Source organism: Brachyhypopomus gauderio, unplaced genomic scaffold, assembly GCF_052324685.1.
Source record: "Brachyhypopomus gauderio isolate BG-103 unplaced genomic scaffold, BGAUD_0.2 sc327, whole genome shotgun sequence".
In the NCBI taxonomy this organism is placed as follows: domain Eukaryota; kingdom Metazoa; phylum Chordata; class Actinopteri; order Gymnotiformes; family Hypopomidae; genus Brachyhypopomus; species Brachyhypopomus gauderio.
Window position 1 is genome coordinate 66,769 of NW_027507148.1, and position 20,732 is coordinate 87,500.

The following is a 20,732-nucleotide window of genomic DNA, read 5'->3' on the forward strand; positions in this document are numbered from 1 at the left end:
CCACCCAGCCAAGCCATCGCTTTTACTGCAAGTTTGATAAACAAACTCTTATAATATGTAATGCCCTTCTGGAAGCGTTATGAGATCAAAATTAGAGTACGCTATAAATCAATATATATTTTTCTGACGTGAAAGGCAAACTTAAACTCCATTAGTGACATTAGATTCTTCATTGGACATAGTTTTACAATTGGTCACAGTTTCACTGCTGAGCTGAATGGAGTGAATCGGATGAATAGAACGAAGACTAAAAGTAATAATAGTAAGAGTTAATTGGCTGGACGGTAGAGCACAGAAATTGTTCTGAGGGAATGACTCCCTGGTTTTGTTAACAGTGTTGCATACAGGACAGAACACATTGGTGAAACATTAGTAGAGATGTGTGTGTGTGTGTGTGTGTGTGTGTGTGTGTGTGTGTGTGTGTGTGTGTGTGTGTGTGTGTGTGTGTGTGTGTGTGTGTCACATGCAGCTGTTGTGTGGTAAGGCACTGGGTGTGTCTGAGCAGATGGCACTGTCATATTATGGTGTGCAGTAGGGGCCCCTCCATTCCACACCCTCTAATTTAGCTGCAGGAGGAGCCATTTATTTTTCGTTCATGCACATTTTATTTTATTTACAGGTTATATCTAATGCAGATCATCTATCACATCACAAGAATAATAATGATAATCAACAACAATAATAGTAATAGTATTATAGTAGTCATAGTAATAACGAGAAGGTGAAGCCCATCACACTGACATATGACATGTCAGAGCTGCAAAGAGGACTCGGCACTGCTTTGAACTACAAGTACTGCTGCACTTTGGGGTTTGAGAGAGCAGTGACGCGCGCGTGTGTGTGTGTGTGTGTGTGTGTGTGTGTGTGTGTGTGTGTGTGTGTGTGTGTGTGTGTGTGTGTGTGTTTGTGTGTGTGTGTGTGTGTGTGTGTGTGTCCCTACTGACAGCGTATCATCGGGGAGGGGCCCCCACACTGCCGCATTCTCCGTGGAACTGTGGAGGTCGCCTCCTCAGCTTCAAAAGGCTGCAAATATATGGCACTGCTGAAATCTAAACCCTCAACACATGTATCTAAGCACTGTTTTCCCCTTACTACTATTTCAGTGTGACACATCAGTCAGGCGATTTAATTTTATGTTCAGGCATTATTAGAATAGTCTATTTCCATAGTGTAAATATAAACATATTAGACCCAGCTAAGAGAATGGGAAATTCTGTATAATGACATTAAAATATACAGGTCTGTATAATGACATTAAAAGAATACAAAGAATACCAGAAAATCATTAAGAACTGAATTTAGCGGATTTATCATTAAGCAGAAAGAGCCAGACGTTAAGAACTTTACCGTGTCAGTCAGGCAAAAACTTTAACACCGAGTACTTACAACCAGACGGTGCAGATTGAATATGTTTCTCTTTGTGTATAATTTAACAAATAGACCGTTTAGTTAAAGCAGTTCACTATGTTTTTGACTATACAGGAATAGATTACAACAATTAGCCTCCCTCACCTATCAATCAATAAAAGTCCAGCGTGCTTATTTCTAGCGAAGAGGGCGGGGAGGGTTTGGTCATCTTAACGCGACAAACACACTTCGTCACTAGTGTGCGTCTTTAGAAACATGGCGTCTATGGACTTGAGAGGTAGCTCAAAGATTTGTCATTTTCTTTTATTCACATTAGTATTCACTGACATGTTGGGTACATGTTGTTCGAATGTTGTATTATAAAGCAAAACGTACAATAAAATGTAGACTACGCTTTACTCGATGGTGTTAATCACGTGTTTTACAAGGAGTTAGCTGATGAGCTAACTACCTAGCTAGCTGAATTGATAGCTAACTTAGCTAATTACTGCACAACAAAGCAATCAGAACATATATTATATTTGAATGTTTTTTCTTGAACGGGTATGACAAAAACTGTTATTTTTTTCTCTGCATTGCACATCGAAATTTGCCATATAAACGTTTTTTTTTTTGTTTAGTAGCACGCAACCATAGATAACTTGGGTTAGCCAGTTGAAGATTATTTATGGCCATGACTGTGTTTGGTAGATAATCTCCTGGGCATCTCGTGGGTGGACAGCGGCTGGGTGCCCATTCTGAACCCTGGCAATGTCCTCGACTATTTCTCCGAGCGTAGCAACCCATTTTATGACCGAACATGCAACAACGAGGTTGTGAAAATGCAGAGACTCACTCTCGACCACCTCAAGTAGGTTTCATCCCTTTGAAAAAGCCATTGTTTAAATTTTCCCTTTATGAACTTCCAAAGCAACGTTGCGTGTATTGAGTACTTTAAAATATGCCGTTTAGCTCGGGCTATATGTGGTGTCTGTTTTTGTGCAGTCAGATGGTTGGCGTGGAATATATATTGCTCCACGCGCAGGAGCCCATCTTGTATATCGTCAGGAAACAGCAAAGACAGTCGCCCACGCAAGGTGAGTGCACCTGGTGATGCGGCGTTCACACAGCAACACCAGCTCTTCAGCTGCTGCAGTAGCCAAGCTGATGGCTACACTGATAAATAAGGGCTGATCTGTCTTCTGTCTCTCTCACTCTCAATCTCTGCCCTGTTCTCTCTCTGAAGTTGTCCCCCTGGCTGACTATTACATAAACGCAGGAGTGGTATACCAAGCTCCAGACCTCGGCTCAGTCATCAGCTCTAGAGCGGTGAGTTATAAAAGTCACCAACATGTATGAAGGAATAAAATCTTTTTTAAGGTACATCTATTTGGATGTGATAGACACTGTGAAGGTGCTAGTTTGGGTGGGTGTTTGGCTGTTTCTCACATTCTCCAGTTCTGTCTAACAAGAGAAAGCTTCAGCACCTCTGCCCTGCTGTGTCTGCCTATGTCTTTCTTGATATGTGTTAATGGACATTGTTTCTCTTCTGAAAATCGTGCTTATATTGCTGTGTGCTCTAGGATGCGTATTCTGTACTATGCAACACATATTTTTAATGGCTGTCTTTTTTCCCTGATCCTGTTTGCTTTTTTATGAGCTATTGGAGCGGTGAAAGTAGTTAAAGTTGTACCATATGGTCATGGCGTTGTATGTGTGGCAGTAAAAGTGAGCGGTGTTGTGTGCAGTTGTCGGCGGTACACGGGATCCAGTCTGCGTTCGACGAGGCCATGTCTTTCTGCCGCTATCACCCGTCGAAGGGTTACTGGTGGCATTTCAAAGACCAAGAAGAACGAGGTGACGCCATGCTCACTGATCACTGTTTCAGGCCAGATGCTTATGGGTGCCAAATTATGGATGGGATAATGTGTGTGTGTGTGTGTGTGTGTGTGTGTGTGTGTGCACGTGTATAGAGAAAGTAAAGCCCAAGTCTAAGAAGAAAGAAGAACCAAGTTCTATGTTCCAGAGACAGAGGGTGGACACACTATTGCTGGACCTGCGGAACAAATTTCCACCGCTGTTCTATCAGGTGTCTCCCTCCCTCCACTTATTCCCTCACTCCATTCCCCCACTACTCACTCCCTCCCTTACTCACTCCCTCCCTTACTCACTCCCTCACTCCACTTGTTCCCTCACTCCATTCCCCCACTACTCACTCCCTCCCTTACTCACTCCCTCCCTTACTCCCTCCCTCACTCCACTTGTTCCCTCACTCCATTCCCCCACTACTCACTCCCTCCCTTACTCACTCCCTCCCTCCACTTGTTCCCTCACTCCACTTGTTCCCTCACTCCATTCCCCCACTACTCACTCTCTCCCTTACTCACTCCATTGTGTGTGTGTGTGTGTGTGTGTGTGTGTGTGTGTGTGTGTGTGAGAGAGAAATGTTCAGCAGAGCCATCAGAGTTGTACCACTGTCATTTTTTTGCTGCTTTTCTACCTACTCTATGATTTTCTATTCAATCTCACAATCTGTGATCTCTAGAATAGTGATGTAAAACGTAACATTTAATTACAAATGACTTTGTCTAAAATTCATTCTTACTGCATCATCTACAAGGTCCATTTTTTGTGGACAGATGAATGAATATAATTGTGAGAAGGTCTCTGTGTGAATATCCAGTTTTACAGCCCACTTTTATGTCCACTGTGTATAAGGAACCCCCACTCACTCACATTCCTTCCACACTCTTGCTTCAGTGTGATTGTCACAGTTATGGATGTCTTTTGAAATGTTCTCACTCTTTTGAGGTTGCACAAAGTGCATAGATGTGTTAAAATGTTAATCTGTTATGATTTCCTGCTCTCTTTCAGCCTAAACCTGGAGAGAAGCCCATTCCAGGTAACCACTTCTACCATTTGTTACTTTGAAAAACATGTGACAGTGCAGAATGTGAACAGCAAGGCTCCACCTGATGATGGTGTCAGTAAGACTTACTAAATAAGTAACTTAAATGCTATAAATGGAAAATCATTACAAATCCCTCTCCCTCCCGCTCTCTCCTGTCGGCATCTCTCTCTGTCCCTCTCTCTCTCTCTCTCATTCTCAGTGGAGGTGAAGAAAGAGCCTGAGTTACCACCAGAAGCACCCAAGCAGGAAGAGCGTGAGCCTGCAGTCAAGACCGCTGCCCCCGCTGCCCCCAGCAAGGCTCCACCTGAGAAACGGGCGCGCCTTCAGTAACCTGTGCACGCCAGCAGCCCAGAGAGTGTGGGCCGCCGCGTTTCTGGAACACTGCACGATGGACCCTCTGATCTGGACCACTGAGCGATGGACACTGGCACGCAGGCCTTACAAACAGGGTCGTGTGCAGCTGGAGCCAGAGGCTGCAGAGCAGTGGAACCGAAACCTCGCAGTACATTCTCCATTTGTGATCTCTTCATTCTGAGATGTTTTTCATGTAAATATTTTTTACACCTTTAGTCACATGTACAAACCCAGTTTAAGGGTTTAGCAAAATTACAAAATAGTAATAAAAAATTATTTAAAAACACTGGTGTATAATCGATGTATATCTACTCAACACCGCTGTAGAAGTCATTCGCTTTTAATTCATAGGCCTGAGCACCTGCGTTTGAAAAAATAGTATTCCATAAGCCCGGGGCACAAAGGACATTAGGGAGCAGCTGCATGTAGGGCTATAATTAGTCTATTGGGCATCTGCTGAAGTAAAACGCTGTGTCCTCTTCTGCTCAGCAGTCTGATCACTCCAGCACCATCACAGCTGAAAACGGCTGCACTTTATTCTCATGAACGCATAATTTTACGTCTGCCGTAACTAGTTGATTAGTAAATAATGGCACTTTTTCGTGTAGAGAAAATTAGCGCCAATGTTTCAAAGCCAGGTGGGATAGTCGGGTTTACTGTTATTTACGTGGTTCGGTTCTGGTGTGTAGACATACGACGCGGTTATTCCCTGATATGGATTACTGCTGCAATATAAACGTAAAACATAAAAAAATACGTCTTAAAATCGTTTTGGGTGTCAACAAAGACATCACGTAAATAAAACGGGGGAGGAAATCTGATGTAATTGCCTGTGTATACTTGACAGCATCCCCACTGACATGATTACAGTCTAGCTACACTGAAATCAACAACAGCCTAGGCTAGTTGCAGTTTTACTTCATTAACATTTTTATTCCTTTTACTTTATATGTTGACGCATTCCTTAAATGATAATGAATTACTGTTTGAGAGGCTTATACCGAAATCACTGATCAGCGTGATCCTCAGAAAAATCCGACATTTTTCCCCCCTAGATTTTCCTCCAGATGTTATTGTGCGGCAACTCTCGGTTGTGCCGCTGGAGGGCGCCATAGAATAAGACAGCAGGTCTCTATTTTTAGAGCCTCTTCTCTCCCCGTCTCTGGTTCTCTTGTGCGTGAAGGTGGAGAAGACGCAGGGCGTGGTGGGACAGGAGCGTCTCCGCTGGAGGACCCAGTAGTCTCAGAGAAGATGGCTGCGGTGGGGACCTCCAGACCCGCGTCTGAAAACACAGCGCTGCGTGTGGTGTTCCGAGACGGCTAGCTTCCCTCGCTGCTCCTCTGGGACTATAAAGGGACAGAAAATGGGATCTCAGACTCTCCAGATCCTGAGACAAGGCGTGTGGGCGTCCGTGACGGGCGGGTGGTACTACGACCCGCACCAGAACACGTTCGTCAACGCGCTGCACCTCTACGTGTGGCTCTTCCTGCTGTGTTTCCCCTTCACGCTCTACATGGTGGGTTCGGCCGCCCGTCTACGGGCCCACGGTACTTCGGTGTGGTTCGGTCGTGACCCCCGTCCCGCTCGGTTAGTTTGCGAGGTTTAGGCGGTGTTGGTTCGAGACGAAGCCCGTTAAACCCGCGCGGTTCCGCTCCGTTATCTGCTGGGTCTCCAGGTCGCGGGTTCGGTTCGTTGTGGGTTTTGGCGAGACGGTCCAACAGCTGCGTCCTTTGTTTGATAGTCTCTTGTTTGTGAGTCCGACGTGTTTCGTGTTCTGTTCGTCGTGGTGTTTTCTGGCTGACATTTCTCATGTTGGCGTCTACGAGTGTCCGGTCCGGTCGTGTATCCCGTCCAGGTGTCAGCTGGTCCCGTCACACATCCAGGACACACGAGCCAGCGGCGGCGTACCTGGCCCGGACCGGTAGCTAGTTAACCTCGTCCGGCCGTGTTCATCACACACTTCATCATATACACGGTTCTAGCTGAGTGAGGTGCTGGCCCGGTTTGGCCGGCGTCAATAAAAGTGAATGGGTCAACAGCACCAGTGGCTATTTATTCATTTGATTAATTTCTATTTATTTCTGTACGTTAAACGGGAACACGCGACAGTCCTGCAGCTAAAGCGCAGCTAGGCTAGTCGGTGTAACGGGGCTGTGATGTGCTTGGTTGGCGTTTATGTGAAGAGACGTGACCGTGTAAGATGTTGGACCTCATGTTGGCTGGTACTGGTTACTGGTTCGAGCCAGTACTGGTTTTGTTGCTACATTTCCGGCTGTTTGGAGGTAAACAAACAGAATCGGCCGCGTGTGAAATCAAACGTGTACTGCTCACTCCGTTTGGCCTGGTTGTTGTTGTCCGGGACCCGGAGTTGCGCAATACGGAACAAATCAATCCGTCCTGCAGTCCGCATCGGACACATTTTGGGACGTGTCTGTTTCCCTAAGTTATTATTGTTTATTTTTTATTATTAGATTCTTCCCTTATATTGGCTCCCGTCTTTGTTGTCTTTATCAGATATACTCCGAGATCATAAGTGTATTAGATGGCATGTGACAGCTGCCTCTCTCTCTCTCTCTCTCTCTCTCTCTCTCTCTCTCTCTATCTGCCCCTCTCTCTCTATCTGCCCCTCTCTCTCTCTATCTCTCTCTCTATCTGCCCCTCTCTCTCTATCTGCCCCTCTCTCTCTCTATCTCTCTCTATCTGCCCCACTCTCTCTCTCTCTCTCTATCTGCCCCACTCTCTCTCTCTCTCTCTCTCTCTCTCTATCTGCCCCACTCTCTCTCTATCTCTCTATCTGCCCCACTCTCTCTCTATCTCTCTCTCTCTAAACTGGGAGCGGAAGTCATGTTTAGCCTCCTGGCCTATTTTCAGACCGTCGTAATATGTACCCGAGCTCGAGGAGCTGAGTTTCATGTAGTATCCAGGCTTGCGTCTCACTCCATTGGCCTATATTTACCCCGCGGATGGGAAGGTAAACCCTCGCAGCGGTTAAAGTTGGAGCACGGAGCGAGTTAGGCCCACATTTCCCCTGAAGCAGATGAACACTGTGGTGTTTAACCGGGCCTACAGTGCCTCAGTCTCGAGAAGCGACCGTTTAATTCCAGGTCTGTGGATGTCCGCTCAGTCTAATGGGGCTGAAGTGTTCTCGGTGTTCGCGTGTAACGGCACAAACTCGGCCAAACCCTATAGATACTCGACAAACTGAAACAATGAAGCCTCCTTATGATGGCAGCAGTGTGTCTCACGCGTTCTCTGTCCCGTGTAGGCGCTGCCGCCCACCATGGTCATCGTGGGGATACACTGTGGCGTCATAGCCGCTGTCTTCGCGCTGCTGAAGACCGTGAACTACCGGCTGCACACGGCGCTCGACGAGGGCGAGGTGGTGCAGCGACGAGACAAGGGCAGCCAGGGTCACGGGGTGGGGGCGGAGCATGGACAGGACTCCGCCCACCAGCCACAGGAGGACTCCAATGGGCCAGGGTGAGAGAAGCCCCACCCACCTGCCATCCCCCCCAACACCAAAATGAACAGTTTTCTGCATACAGTACTTTGCAAGTTCACTTTACCATCTTTGTCGTGCTGTTTTTCCTCTTGGTTTTATTCCTTCCATCCTTCCATAGCTTTGACCACAGCTTGCATGTTTCATAGATGTTTGTGACGGGCATGCTGAAGAACCAGGAGAGATGCTTTCTTTGTGGAGGAGAAATAGGTTTTTGCTTTCTTCAGTGTCGAACTCGGACTGGCTAATGTTGGTTGGCTTCAGAGCAGAGTCCTGAGCTCCTCCCCCTCCAGCAGTGTGCAATTGAGTGTGTCTGGTCTGCCTGGTTGGTGATTGTGCTGAGGTGGTTTGGCCTGTACGGTGATGTCAAAGATTATCCTTGTTGCCAAATCCCCCTGTAACACAGCGGAAGAAAACTGTGAAAGGGCCTCGCACTAATACATCCTGCTTCCCTGGATCCAGATTAAACTGACTTTTGATCCAAGATGGACCTGTAATGACCTTGTTGGCTGTTTTCAATCAGCAGTGGCATTGTGGTTGAGTGGAACAGAGTGTGTTGTACACAACAGATTGTACACCTCCAAAATGTGCCTACAAGACTCGACGGTGCTCATTGGTTCAGCCACTTGTCACGTGAGAGGTGGGTGGGTTAATTGAAGGCTCAGCCAATGAAAGTGCCATCTTTTTTGCCACTCATTCGTCCCATAAACTACTGGCATGTCTAAAATGTACAGCTGAGGGTTTGTGGGATGTGTTCTTGTGAGGAGGCTCAGTCTAGAGTCAGAGACATTATAGAAACATGAGTCATCTAAACATACTGCTCAGATGGAACAGGTGTGGGTATGAAGAGCAGGTTATAGAGTGTTCTGCTTGAGAAATCACACACACGCACACACACACACACACACACACACACACACACACACACACACACACACAGTGGGTTCCTCTGCTGTCCCAGATCTATCAGATGTAGATCTTCTGTCCCCCAGCTTACGTCGCTGTCAGGGCCCGTATTAGTATTGCATGCATTTGCACACCATTGCTTGGCTCTGTAGAGAGCATTGCGCAAATCCTTAGCTGAAGTGTGTGTGTGTGTGTGTGTGTGTGTGTGTGTGTGGGAGGGCTAGGTCACTGTGTACAGGCTGCACCAGGAAGATAAATGGTGTTATTAACTCCTTCACCGCCGTCCCAGTTCTCACTGAGGCACAACAGACCTGACACTTGTTAAGTAACTGTTGGCCTTGTGTGTGTGTGTGTGTGTGTGTGTGTGTGTGTGCTGCAGGGATCCCGGAGGAGGAATCGAGATGGCCGACTTCATCCGAGAGGAGACTCCTCCTGTCGACTGCAGCTCGCAGAACTCCTACACTGGGATGGACTCAAACCACCAGGTGTGTGTGTGTGTGTGTGTGTGTGTGTGTGTTGGTATGAGGAGACAGTTATGATGAGCAGACAGATCTCTGGTGCCCTAGCGTAGAGGGAGGCCCTGGCTGCTCTATCTGCCCCCTCTGCCCTGCAGCTGTGTCTCTGGAGCTTTTCTGGGTGGAGCTCCCACAGCCAGGCCCTGCCAGAGCCTCCACCCTCCCTGCTACAGCCTCTCCGCCCTCCAGCCCACGCTGGATTTAATCCCTCCCATCTCTGGAGTGCTGTGATCTAGGCCACTGCGCACCATGTGCGTGGAAGAGTGAGTCCGTGTGTGTGTGTGTGTGTGTGTGTGTGTGTGTGTGTGTGTGTGTGTGTGTGTGTCCGATGATGACAGGATAGGCTAAAAGTGAGCAGAATTAGAGAACAGTGTAGGTGGCCGTGTGTGGAATGATGTCCCACGTTTTCAAGCTGAGTCACGTTTGACAGTTTCCACACACAACTGACGGGTCATACGGAGGATTACCAGCTCCTGACATCCTGGGGGCAAGGGGCGTGGCGCAGGTCAGGTGACATGAGGGGCGTGGCGCAGGTCAGGTGACATGAGGGGCGTGGCGCAGGTCAGGTGACATGAGGGGCGTGGCGCAGGTCAGGTGACATGAGGGGCGTGGCGCAGGTCAGGTGACATGAGGGGCGTGGCGCAGGTCAGGTGACATGAGGGGCGTGGCGCAGGTCAGGTGACATGAGGGGCGTGGCGCAGGTCAGGTGACATGAGGGGCGTGGCGCAGGTCAGGTGACATGAGGGGTGTGGTGCAGGTCAGGGTGAGCAGTTGAGAATATTGCAGTATGTGGTCATACTACACGTATTCATGGTAGGGAGTCCTCAACAAGATGCTTATCCAGCACTGAGTAAACGTAGGGAAGGAATCTGATTCTCTCTCTCTCTCTCTCTCTCTCTCTCTCTCTCATACAGATTGCATCCTCTCGTGGGCGCCCAGTGGCTGCTAAAGGTGAGATGACTGACACACGTGATTCCTTCACACATGTACCATTTGGGGAGGGGGGAAAAATCCCAGAAGCTTCAAATGACATGGGAGCTTCTTATTTGTGGTCTGTGTGTGTGAGCGGTTGGGCTGCAGGACTCCTCCACTGTGACACTCTTCTGTGTCTCCGAGTCACGTTTCTATCTTCAGCCAGGCAGCCGGCCCCATCACACAGCCTCTTTACTCTGTCTGTGTGCATGTGTGATGGGCCCCTGCTGCATTGTGCTTGCTGCTGCCGTGATGGTGTCTTTCAGCCGCACTGTAATCTAATTGTTTCCCACGTGTGGCTGATAGAGCTGCAGCTCCGCTCACCGCCAAAGTCACGAACCCGTGAGCCATCATGGCCGCTGGTGCTGGGGCAGTTTGTGGATGCACTGCTTGCTTTGTCATTAGTGCCCCAACCGCCCTGCCCGATCACACTGGTCAGGACCGGTCACCCCAGCCGGCTCCCAGAGGCACAACCACGTGGCTGGGGGGGGGGGGGGGGGTGTCTGCTCAAGTGTTAGTGAGCTTTCAGAGAGATGAATGGACGTGTGTGTGTGTGTGTGTGTGTGCGGGTTTTATAATTCAGATGAAGTGGAGTGTCATCCTGTGTGGGAGGATGGTTGAAGAGAAAATAAATAAGTGATGAATGCTGACCTTCCTATTTTATCCTCTCTGCGTGTCTGTCTCTGTCTCTCTGTTTCTGTCTCACTCTCGCTGTCTCTCTCCCCCACCTCCACAGGTGACATTGGGAAGACCTCAGATGACATCAGTCTGAGTCTGGCTCAGAGCTGCAGTCAGGACCAAGGTGAGAGTCGTCTTTGTCATCCTTCTAGAAACATCCGTCTGCCAGCTTCCTCATTGCCATGCTACTGTACACCCTTCACATGCTACTGTACACCCTTCACTGGCAAAACAATGACCCCCCCCCCCCCCCCCATTTGAACATGCGCTTCTGTGTGGCTGGCTGCCTCTGTTTGCCCACTAATTCTCTCCCACCTGCCACAAGCTTTTCCTGTAATTACACTGGCAGCCAGGACGTTTGTCCAGGACATATTGAGGATCTCGACAGCTCTGTGGTTTAACTGCCACCTCTGCCACCATGTTTAGGTGTTGAATGTGTGCCCTGCTTGGGCAGCAGTGCCCAGCGATGGGATTTTGGGGGCCATCTTGGATCTGCGTTGGGCTACTGCAGTGTTGCAACCGGTCAGTCATCTGACCCTTGTCCTCCCACCTGCTGATGTTTGATGGCCTTAATAGAACAATGATTCATTAGTACAAATCAATTCTATCTTGAGTTTTTCTTTGGACATTGCACGAATTGCAATGGCTTTCAGTTTAGTTGAAATCCTCTAGTTTAACTTCTGAGTGGTTAGTGAGCTGTTTTCAGTCGTACGGCTGGCTTTGTAACAGACCGAACCCGTAAGCCAGTGTGTGGAAGAGCCAGGAAATTCAGGTCAGTGTGTCCATTAGCCGCACCAGAGAGCTACGTGGCCCTGATCAGGAGAGAGCCATCGGCCCACGCCACGGTGCTGCCCAGCTGGCTGTGGGCGGAGCCATGATTTAAAGGGTCCACACACGCCCACTTCCAGACCGTCAGTCATCCTGTCATTATGGGGGACAGATGGAGTCTTGTGTGTCAGTCTTTCTTTATGTCATCGGAATGACTGTACTGAGTGAGGGCATTCAATGAGACTTGAATTCTGTTCTTTTTCCTGTTCAGATTTGATGTCGGACCCAAAGATGTACTGCCTCGTCTCCAATGACTCCTTCGCATCCATGCAACCCTCCACCTCGCTGGCCCAAGACCTTTACAGCTCCACCCCCCACCCTTTCAGCCAATCGCTGTCCTCCTGTGACACAGAGATCACAGCTCCCATCCCCGCCCACTCCCAGTCCTTCCGGAAGGAGTCGTCGCGTCCTCGTGGCCTCCCTCGCACGTCCAGCTCTGCTGGCTCAGCGTTTCCGGATCCTTCCGTCCCCGAGTTCAGTCTCTACCCTCCTCCTCGCAGGGGCGGCCTTGACCCCGTGTGTGAGCTGGAGACCTCCAGGCCACAGAGGGCGCTAGAGGACTTGGGCGTGCCCTCCACATCAGGGACGGAGTGCTACAGGCACCACAGGAGGGAGCGTCGCAGACTAGCGCGCTCCGTCTCCAGGGAGGCGGGGGAGGGGGACTGCGAGGGCGAAGGTGGTTCTGGACTGTACCAAGTGCAGGTGGTGCGTAGGGGGGGTCCGGGTAGAGGCGGAGGGAGGGAGAGGGGAGGCGGGGAGCACAGCGCGGACAGTCTGAGGAGCTTGAGCACGCGGAGTACCGGGTCTTCGGAGAGCTACTGCAGCGGGACGGACCGCGACACCAACAGCACTCTGAGCAGCTTGCACAGCGAGCAGACCAGCTCCACCCACGTGGAGAGTCTCCTCTCGCTGTCTGGGGACGAGAGGGGGGCGGAAGGACCCAGCGAGACGCGGAGCGCCAGCCGGGCCTCGGGGGAGGCCAACAAAAACCCCCACGCCAACGAACTCTGCCCCAAACCAGCCACCAACGAGCCCCCGACCCCTACCAACGCGTTGCAGACCACCACCCAGGAAGGGGAGGGGCCTCAGGAGGAGGGCGGGTCTGTCGCAAATGCCATTGCCGGCCCCGGCCGTCTCCACCAGGAGGCGGGGCTAGACGACGTGAAGTCCAAATCGGCCAATCCCGTCCACCGGGCCGCTTCGTCCTCCGGGGCCGGCCGGAACGGGCGACGGCGGAGCGGGAAGAAGCGGGCGAGCAGCTTCGACGCCAGCCGTCACCGCGACTACACCTGCGTGCGCGCCATGGCCAAGCCTCGCTCGGCCATGTTCGCCAAAGGAGAGGAGGACTCCAGCGACCAGAGCGAGCTGAGCCACGCCTCCAGCCTCCTCTCCGCCCACCAGCTCAGCACGGACTCCTCCTCCAGCACCTCCCACTCGTGCCAGTCCCCCACCGACGCCCGCTACGGCCCGCTGCGGGCCAGAGGGCCCGGTCCCCGTCAGCGCCCCGGCGAGAAGGAGAGGGACCGGGCCAAGAGGCGGGCGTCACGCCGCCCTGCCGGCTCGGGGAACGCCAAGACCCACGCCCGCGTGCTCAGCCTGGACAGCGGGACCACTGCCTGCCTTAACGACCCCCACCACCTGGGGGCGCCGGCCGGGCCCGGGCCGCTCACCACCTCCAAGTCGGACCTGGAGGCCAAGGAGGGGGAGGTGCTGGACGCGGCGTCCCTGCTGGGAAGAGCGTCACAGCTGGAGTCGGTCACGCGGTCCAGAAACAGCCTGCCCTGCTCCGGCACCATCGCAGAGGCCCATGAGGCTGCTGCCACTGCCTGTAAGGGTGAGTACACACACACACACACACACACGTACGTGCACACCCTCAGACGGACACCTACACACACACAGACACCTATGTGAAAGAGGAGATATTGCATAAGCTCAAAACGTCTGTGTGGGCCGTGAACAGCAGAATGTGGTGTTGCGTGGCATTTATAAGAGAATAGCCTTTTGAACGTGTGGCAACACCCTATTATGTCATCTCCTTTCCTTATTATGTTCTTATGATTTTGGAGTCGGCATTAAGGGAAACGATCCCAGTTAGAATAGCTGTAGCTCTCCCCACTGTTAGCCTGTCCCTCTGTACAGAGACAAACTCGCACATAAACGCACACACACACACACGCCTGTTCTACTCGGAGATAATGGTGTGTGTGCTGAAAGCCTAATGACTGCACTTCTCTCTGGACATCAGTGAGCGAAGGCTGCTGTTTGCGTCTGGTCTGTTAATGCTGCTCCCACCACAAGTGTTAAAAGCCCGTCAAACGTGTTAAAAGCGTTTCACAGTATTTAAAGCCGGAATTAAAAACGTCTGGCGTTTTGTTGTCTCATTGCTGGCACGGCGTGTTTAGACGGCGCCTGGCGGACCCGTCTGTGCCAGATGCTCTCGGTGTTCCTGAGGCCCGACGTTTCCTACTTCTCTCACAAATCAATGGTTTGCTTCAGTAACGTTGACCTGCCACAAATCCGTGGCTTGTTGTTTTGATCCGAGTTTTCCGGATCTGCCCAGGAACCCTGAGGCGGTGTCCTCGGCGTGTCGGGGTCAACTTTGGGTTTCATTCAGGCTCGAGAGTATCATGACAATGGTCGCCACGGCAACGTAACCTGCCCCAGTGTAGGCTAGATATGGAGAAGTAATTGTGGTTTAGTTTAAGTGAGCAAGGAACAACATTACAAAAAAATCTGTCCCTGAGGCATCATCGTAATCAGTCAGTTCAGAGAGAAAAAGACAGAAGTGTTGATTATGATCTTTTGTAATCAGTTGATTATTATTTTTGTAATCAGTTAGCCTTGGCCATCTTCCCCTTGCTGAGGCAGTTAGCATTACGCTACCTGAGGTTATTCGATCAGTAATAATTGCCAAAAAAATATTGGAACCACTTTTTCATTGCTACAGTATATTCAATATCTTAAAATAATTTTGGATTGCGTAAACTTTGATGTAAGAACAGGATAAATGTAGCCTTCGTGTCTGTTTATATACAATGTATATACAGTTAGTTTAGCCTACCAGGAAGCAGTCATGCTATTTGGATATTGAATATTATTAATATTAATATGTTGAATTTGGATATTTTCTTTACTCCTGAGATTCCTAACAAACGGATGAAGTTCATTTATCCTCAGTTCATTTGTCGTTTTAAGTCCCTGACCGTCCCTGGCCGTCCCGGGCCCTACCAGTGTTACCAGCTCCAGTGTCACATGGGTTAAGTAGTCTGGCTTTATTGGTTGTCAGACTTGGACCCAAGAAAGCAGCAGGTACTCTGAAAGGAGAACCTCTAGCCAATCCTCGTCTGCCTCCACAGCATCTGCTGAACAAAGCTGTTTGGATGCTGCGTCATCAGGGTGGACCTCGACAATGGTCACCGTTGGGTCCAAAGAGGGACCATACAAAAAACATGCGTTCAATGTGCTGACCAAAGTGAGCATACACTCAGGCTATTTGTCTCTATTTGAGGGGTTATTTAGGGGTTATGAGGGGTTATTTAGGGGTTATGAGAGTATATTAGGTGGTTGACGCTGCCACTCTGAGAGCAGCTGGCCCTCACTGTAAATGTAATGACTTTGCTTGGCTCCGTCTGGACTTCTCTGCCCTGATGTACTGACAGCCGCTCAGGAACACTGGGAGTGTCCAGAACCTCAGGCCAAATTGGCAGGCCTTTGACGTGTGTGGGCGTGACGGTGGGCGTGGCCATGGGTGTGTTTGGAACAGACTACGCTCAAATAGGATGTTTGTTTAATCACCCAGTAGAGAGAATCTAGTTACAAGGCCCCTCCCTCCGCTCGCCACCACTCGGTGTCGGAGCAACACGGAGAAATCTTAGCTGCGTGCACACACACTCACACACCCACACACACACTGTGGTTGGCAAGCTTTGGCTTTGTTTTCATGACTGATGTAGCTCATTTCTCCCTTCCCTTCTCAGAGCAGTTCATAAGACACACACACACACACACACACACACACGGGTGTTTTGAATTTTACTGTTTTACTGACTGTAATGACTCGGCAGGGTCAGGAAACTTTGGGATGTTGGCACTGGCGATGAACAAATGACACTGCTCAGATTACAGTCGGTACCTCTGTTGGGGGTTACCTCACACAATAGCAACACTGCCCCCTTGTGGAGGTGGTGGTGCACAGCTGGCAGAGCGCCCCCCGTTCTACCCTGACCCGTCTCCCTCCTCTCTGCAGCGGCCAGCGGCGAGGACGCGGTGACGTTTCGGCGGGAGCGTAGCACCTTCCGGAGGCAAGCGGTGCGGAGACGGCACAACGCTGGCAGTAACCCCACCCCCCCAACGTCCCTCATAGGATCCCCACTCAGGTACAGCGCACCTGGCCCCTCCCCCACACCCAGGGCAGGGATGCACAATCTGCACCATGCGTTCTTCATCACCATGACATCGTCTTCCTCTGATCCTCACAGCCGTGTTTCCGTCCCTCTTTAGTTTAGCGGGTTTCTCTGGTGTGACATTTATACAGGAATACAGGTCACTTTATTTAGGTCTTTATTTCATTTGCTTTGGACTTTTGTTGCTACCAACTATCCAGCTACAGTACCTTACACCTTTGTGTTTAGCCTGCTTAGTGTATACATTTGCTCTGTCTGCACGTTGCTGTATACCCCACACGGTATAGAAGTCAATTCCAGGAGCTGCAGATGTCCCGAGTTTTAAATCTTCCCTTGCTTTTCTCAGAGCCCCTCCCCCTCTCCCTCAAAGCCCCTCCCCCTCTCCCTCAAAGCCCCTCCCCCTCTCCCTCAGAGCAGGAGCAGAAATGCTAAGCTATGCTTATGGCCCTGCTGTGAGGCAGTAGCATCTTCCCTGATGATGACTCCTACACATCTCTTATATCACTCTTCCTTCTCTCTCACACACGCATACACACACACGCACACACGAAGCTGTATTGTAATAAACTGACTGATCCTGCTGCTGGTGGTTTTTCCAGCCACCAGATTGTGCATTTTTCTGTCCGTTTTCTTCCTGTTTGGAGCTTGTGTTGCACATTAAGGGTTTTATTACTGATGATAACCTGAAACCTAAAAACATTTATATTGATATATTAATAATATACATACAATACTTTTAACATTACTGCTGCTGGATAGTGTTAGTTATTACGTGGTAAATGTACTAGACTTGAAACACCATGTGATGTAGTCATTTTATGGATTCACATGTGGTCGGAAATAACACAGAAAAGAAAAAACGGTACCATTTAGAACTAGTTAGCAAAGCAGCTATGAACTTAACTTATTGCTAAGTCTACAACATTAGCACAACAACTTATATCAACAAACATAAATTCACCTCAACAATGATTTCTTTTATGAATAAGTTAATATTGAAGTAACTGTATATGGAAATGCCACCGGCAACACTGAGACAAGTATGCATCATAGGCTAATAAACCTTTAACTTTAATAGCCACGTTTTTAATTAGCATACATCAGCTAGACAAGCAACCGTTACTGACGTCAGGTGATTTATGCACAGTGTAGGTCTAATGCTAAAGGAGCTGTAGTGCGAGGAACTAGCGTGTTCACGTCCAGCTCTCTTGTGCAAAATCTGCTGCACCTCGTTTTCTTATTTCAAATTTTTTATATATGGCTATAATATTTACACAAATATTTACAAAATCTCTCTTGTATTCTGCCTGTGTAACCTTCTTTCTTGCAGTTTCTTCCATTGGGTTTGAGCTTTGTCTCCACACCCCCCTTCAATCTGTCTGCATCACACACACACACACACACACACACACACACACACACACACACACACACACACACACACACGTGCATTCTCCTGCTGATCCCTGGTCTCTCCTTCAGTCTGCAGGAGGCCCTGAGCCAGGCCTCTCAGGGCTCTGTGTCCCAGGTGCGGGGTCAACCGTCCCGAACGCCGTCCCAGGTGACTGTGCTCAGCGCTAGCGCCTCCCTGCTGGTCAGGAATGGAAGTGTGCATTTGGAGGGCTCGCAGGACAAGGCCTCTACCGTCGGCTTGGCCAGCCTACAGGAAGATTTCGGTAAGCATGTGTACATGCTCCTCACACACACACACGGCATGCTACACAGTCTGAGCAGGCACCCAGTAGCATATCATTACTGAATTTATAACAAGCATGTGAGTGCTGACCCCCTGACTCTGTGATCCTCACACTGACCCCCTGACTCTGTGATCCTCGCACTGACCCCCTGACTCTGTGATCCTCGCACTGACCCCCTGACTCTGTGATCCTCGCACTGACCCCCTGACTCTGATGTTTTCTGTCTCCTCCACCCCAGGGAAGCTCAGCTCACCTCTGTATGAGGTCGGGGGATGTGATGTGTCCCTCGTCAACTTCGAGCCAGCCACCAGACGGGCCTCCAACAACATCTGGTGAGTCCCTGCCCCGAGTAGTGGGGGTGGTGGGCCGGGTGGTGCTGCTCTGAACAGGGCTGTGCTCATACAGGGATGAAAACAAACGCATGTTCTTGTTTTAATACCATTTCTCTCTCTGCAGGGACACTGACTCGCACCTCTCTAGTTCTACCTCAGTTCGCTTCTACCCTCATGACTTGGTGAGTGTCAGTCATGCTCTGACACACACACACACACACACACACACACACACACACACAAATACACAGTCTGCAGTGCTAGCTATGGGGGGTGGGTGTAGTCAGCAGGGCATTCTGTTGGCTACTGTTCCCCACAGAGTGACAAATCGGTGTGTGTGTGTGTGTGTGTGTGTGATGAGAGGTTGTTTACTGTATGATCTCATGTGCTCATGATCTCATAATAGTGTTGGTATTATAGAGTGATGCAGCCCCTAAGACAGTGGGCTCCAGAGAGTCATTCTGTGTGTGGGACTGTTTTGTGTGTGTGTGTGCGCGTGCGTGCATACGGCTGGTGTTTCATTTGTCTGTTCTGAGATCATTTGCTTACTGCTGTTAATGTTGACGTTTACATTTATATCCTTTGGCAGATAGGGGTGTGCCTGTGTGTGTGCCTGTGTGTGTGTGCCTGTGTGTGTTTATGGGTGTTTTAATCTCACTCTCTCGCAGTTCTCCTTTCCTCAGATCCGGCTGAATCGTTTGTTGTCGATGGACCCAGAGCTGCTGGAGCCGCAGGACGCCGACGTCAGTCCCGACCTGCAGGGGGCAGCACCGTGCACCCAGGACCCAGCACACCAGCACGCCCACGCCACCCCGCACAAAGCCAAGCAGTACTACCGCCTCTGGCTGCTGCCACACCTGTGGGTCGGACTGCACTTCGATAGACTCACCCTGCTCGCCCTCTTCGACAGGTCGCGCACCCACTCAGACGCGCACCCACTCAGACGCGCACCCACTCACACGCGCACCCACTCACACGCGCACCCACTCACACGCGCACCCACTCACACGCGCGCGCACGCACGCACGCACTCACGCACGGACGCTCACTCACTCGCACGCTCACTCACTCGCCACGCTCACTCACTCACGCGCACGCTCGCTCACTCACGCGCACGCACGCTCACTCGCACGCTCGCTCACTCACGCGCACGCACGCTCACTCGCACGCACGCTCGCTCGCACGCACACTCGCTCACTCGCACGCACGCTCGCTCGCACGCACACTCGCTCACTCACTCGCTCGCACGCACACTCGCTCGCACGCACACTCGCTCGCACGCACACTCGCTCACTCACTCGCTCGCACGCACGCTCGCACACTCACTCGCTCGCACACTCACTCGCTCGCACGCACACTCGCTCGCACGCACACTCGCACGCACACTCACTCGCTCGCTCGCACACTCACTCGCTCACTCACTCACTCACTCGCTCGCACGCACACTCGCTCGCACGCACACTCGCACGCACGCTCACTCGCTCGCACGCACACTCGCTCGCTCGCTCGCACACTCACTCGCTCGCTCGCACACTCGCTCGCTCACTCACTCACTCGCTCGCACGCACACTCGCTCGCACGCACGCTCGCACGCACGCTCACTCGCACGCACGCACACTCACTCACTCGCTCGCACTCACTCACTCGCACACTCACTCGCTCGCACTCACTCACTCGCTCGCACTCACTCACTCACTCGCACACTCACTCACTCGCACACTCACTCACTCGCACACTCACTCACTCGCACACTCACTCGCACGAACGCGCACTCACGTGCACACTTACTCACTCACTCACACACGTGCACACACACGCACGTACACAATCACACGCGCGCGCACACACGCACGTACACAATCACACGCGCGCGCACACACTCACGCACACGCACGTACACAATCACACGCGCGCGCACACGTACACTCACTCACGCACACGCACGTACACTCACGCACGCACACGCACGTACACTCACGCACGCACACGCACGTACACTCACGCACGCACACACGCGTAAACTCAGGCACGCACACATTCGCGCGCGTACACAATCACACATTCGCGCGTGCACACGTACACTCACTCACTCATTCATTCACTCACTCACACACGCGTACACTCACACGCACTCACTCACTCGCACTCGCTCGCACACACACACACACACACACACACACACACACACACACACATGCGTGCGTGTGCTCTGAGCAGCACAGTTGGAGTCCTGTGATGTAGACTTTGAAGCATGCACCACTGCTTACCAAGAAAACTGGCTCAATAT

The 20,732-nt window shown here is 50.8% G+C and overlaps 2 protein-coding genes across 2 annotated transcripts in view; both read left to right on the forward strand.

The window, feature by feature from the left end:
- Nucleotides 1-1,520: 1,520 nt before the first annotated feature.
- On the forward strand, nucleotides 1,521-4,898 carry med6 (mediator complex subunit 6). Its single transcript, XM_076996019.1, has 8 exons — nucleotides 1,521-1,645; nucleotides 2,059-2,218; nucleotides 2,353-2,444; nucleotides 2,594-2,676; nucleotides 3,096-3,204; nucleotides 3,321-3,436; nucleotides 4,222-4,249; nucleotides 4,458-4,898. Exons 1-8 carry the CDS (start codon nucleotides 1,624-1,626, stop codon nucleotides 4,586-4,588), a joined length of 741 nt encoding a protein of 246 aa, XP_076852134.1. The 5' UTR covers nucleotides 1,521-1,623; the 3' UTR covers nucleotides 4,589-4,898.
- Nucleotides 4,899-5,745: 847 nt separating this feature from the next.
- pcnx1 (pecanex 1) overlaps nucleotides 5,746-20,732 on the forward strand; it is a gene marked incomplete at its 3' end in the record, with an annotated part of 24,803 nt that continues 9,816 nt past the window's right edge. The window contains 11 exon segments of the mRNA XM_076996023.1: nucleotides 5,746-6,128; nucleotides 7,878-8,092; nucleotides 9,397-9,502; nucleotides 10,447-10,483; nucleotides 11,241-11,306; nucleotides 12,222-13,844; nucleotides 16,260-16,389; nucleotides 17,899-18,092; nucleotides 18,352-18,445; nucleotides 18,570-18,627; nucleotides 19,129-19,355. Of these exon segments, the coding sequence (XP_076852138.1) occupies nucleotides 5,976-6,128; nucleotides 7,878-8,092; nucleotides 9,397-9,502; nucleotides 10,447-10,483; nucleotides 11,241-11,306; nucleotides 12,222-13,844; nucleotides 16,260-16,389; nucleotides 17,899-18,092; nucleotides 18,352-18,445; nucleotides 18,570-18,627; nucleotides 19,129-19,355 (2,903 nt within the window).

Excerpts from the sequence above, each read along its gene's own strand:
- med6 (XM_076996019.1), top strand. The coding sequence starts at position 1,624 with ATGGCGTCTATGGACTTGAGAG. Across the intron at positions 2,219-2,352 it reads CTCACTCTCGACCACCTCAA|TCAGATGGTTGGCGTGGAAT; the intron begins GTAGGTTTCATC and ends GTTTTTGTGCAG. Across the intron at positions 4,250-4,457 it reads TGGAGAGAAGCCCATTCCAG|TGGAGGTGAAGAAAGAGCCT; the intron begins GTAACCACTTCT and ends TCTCATTCTCAG.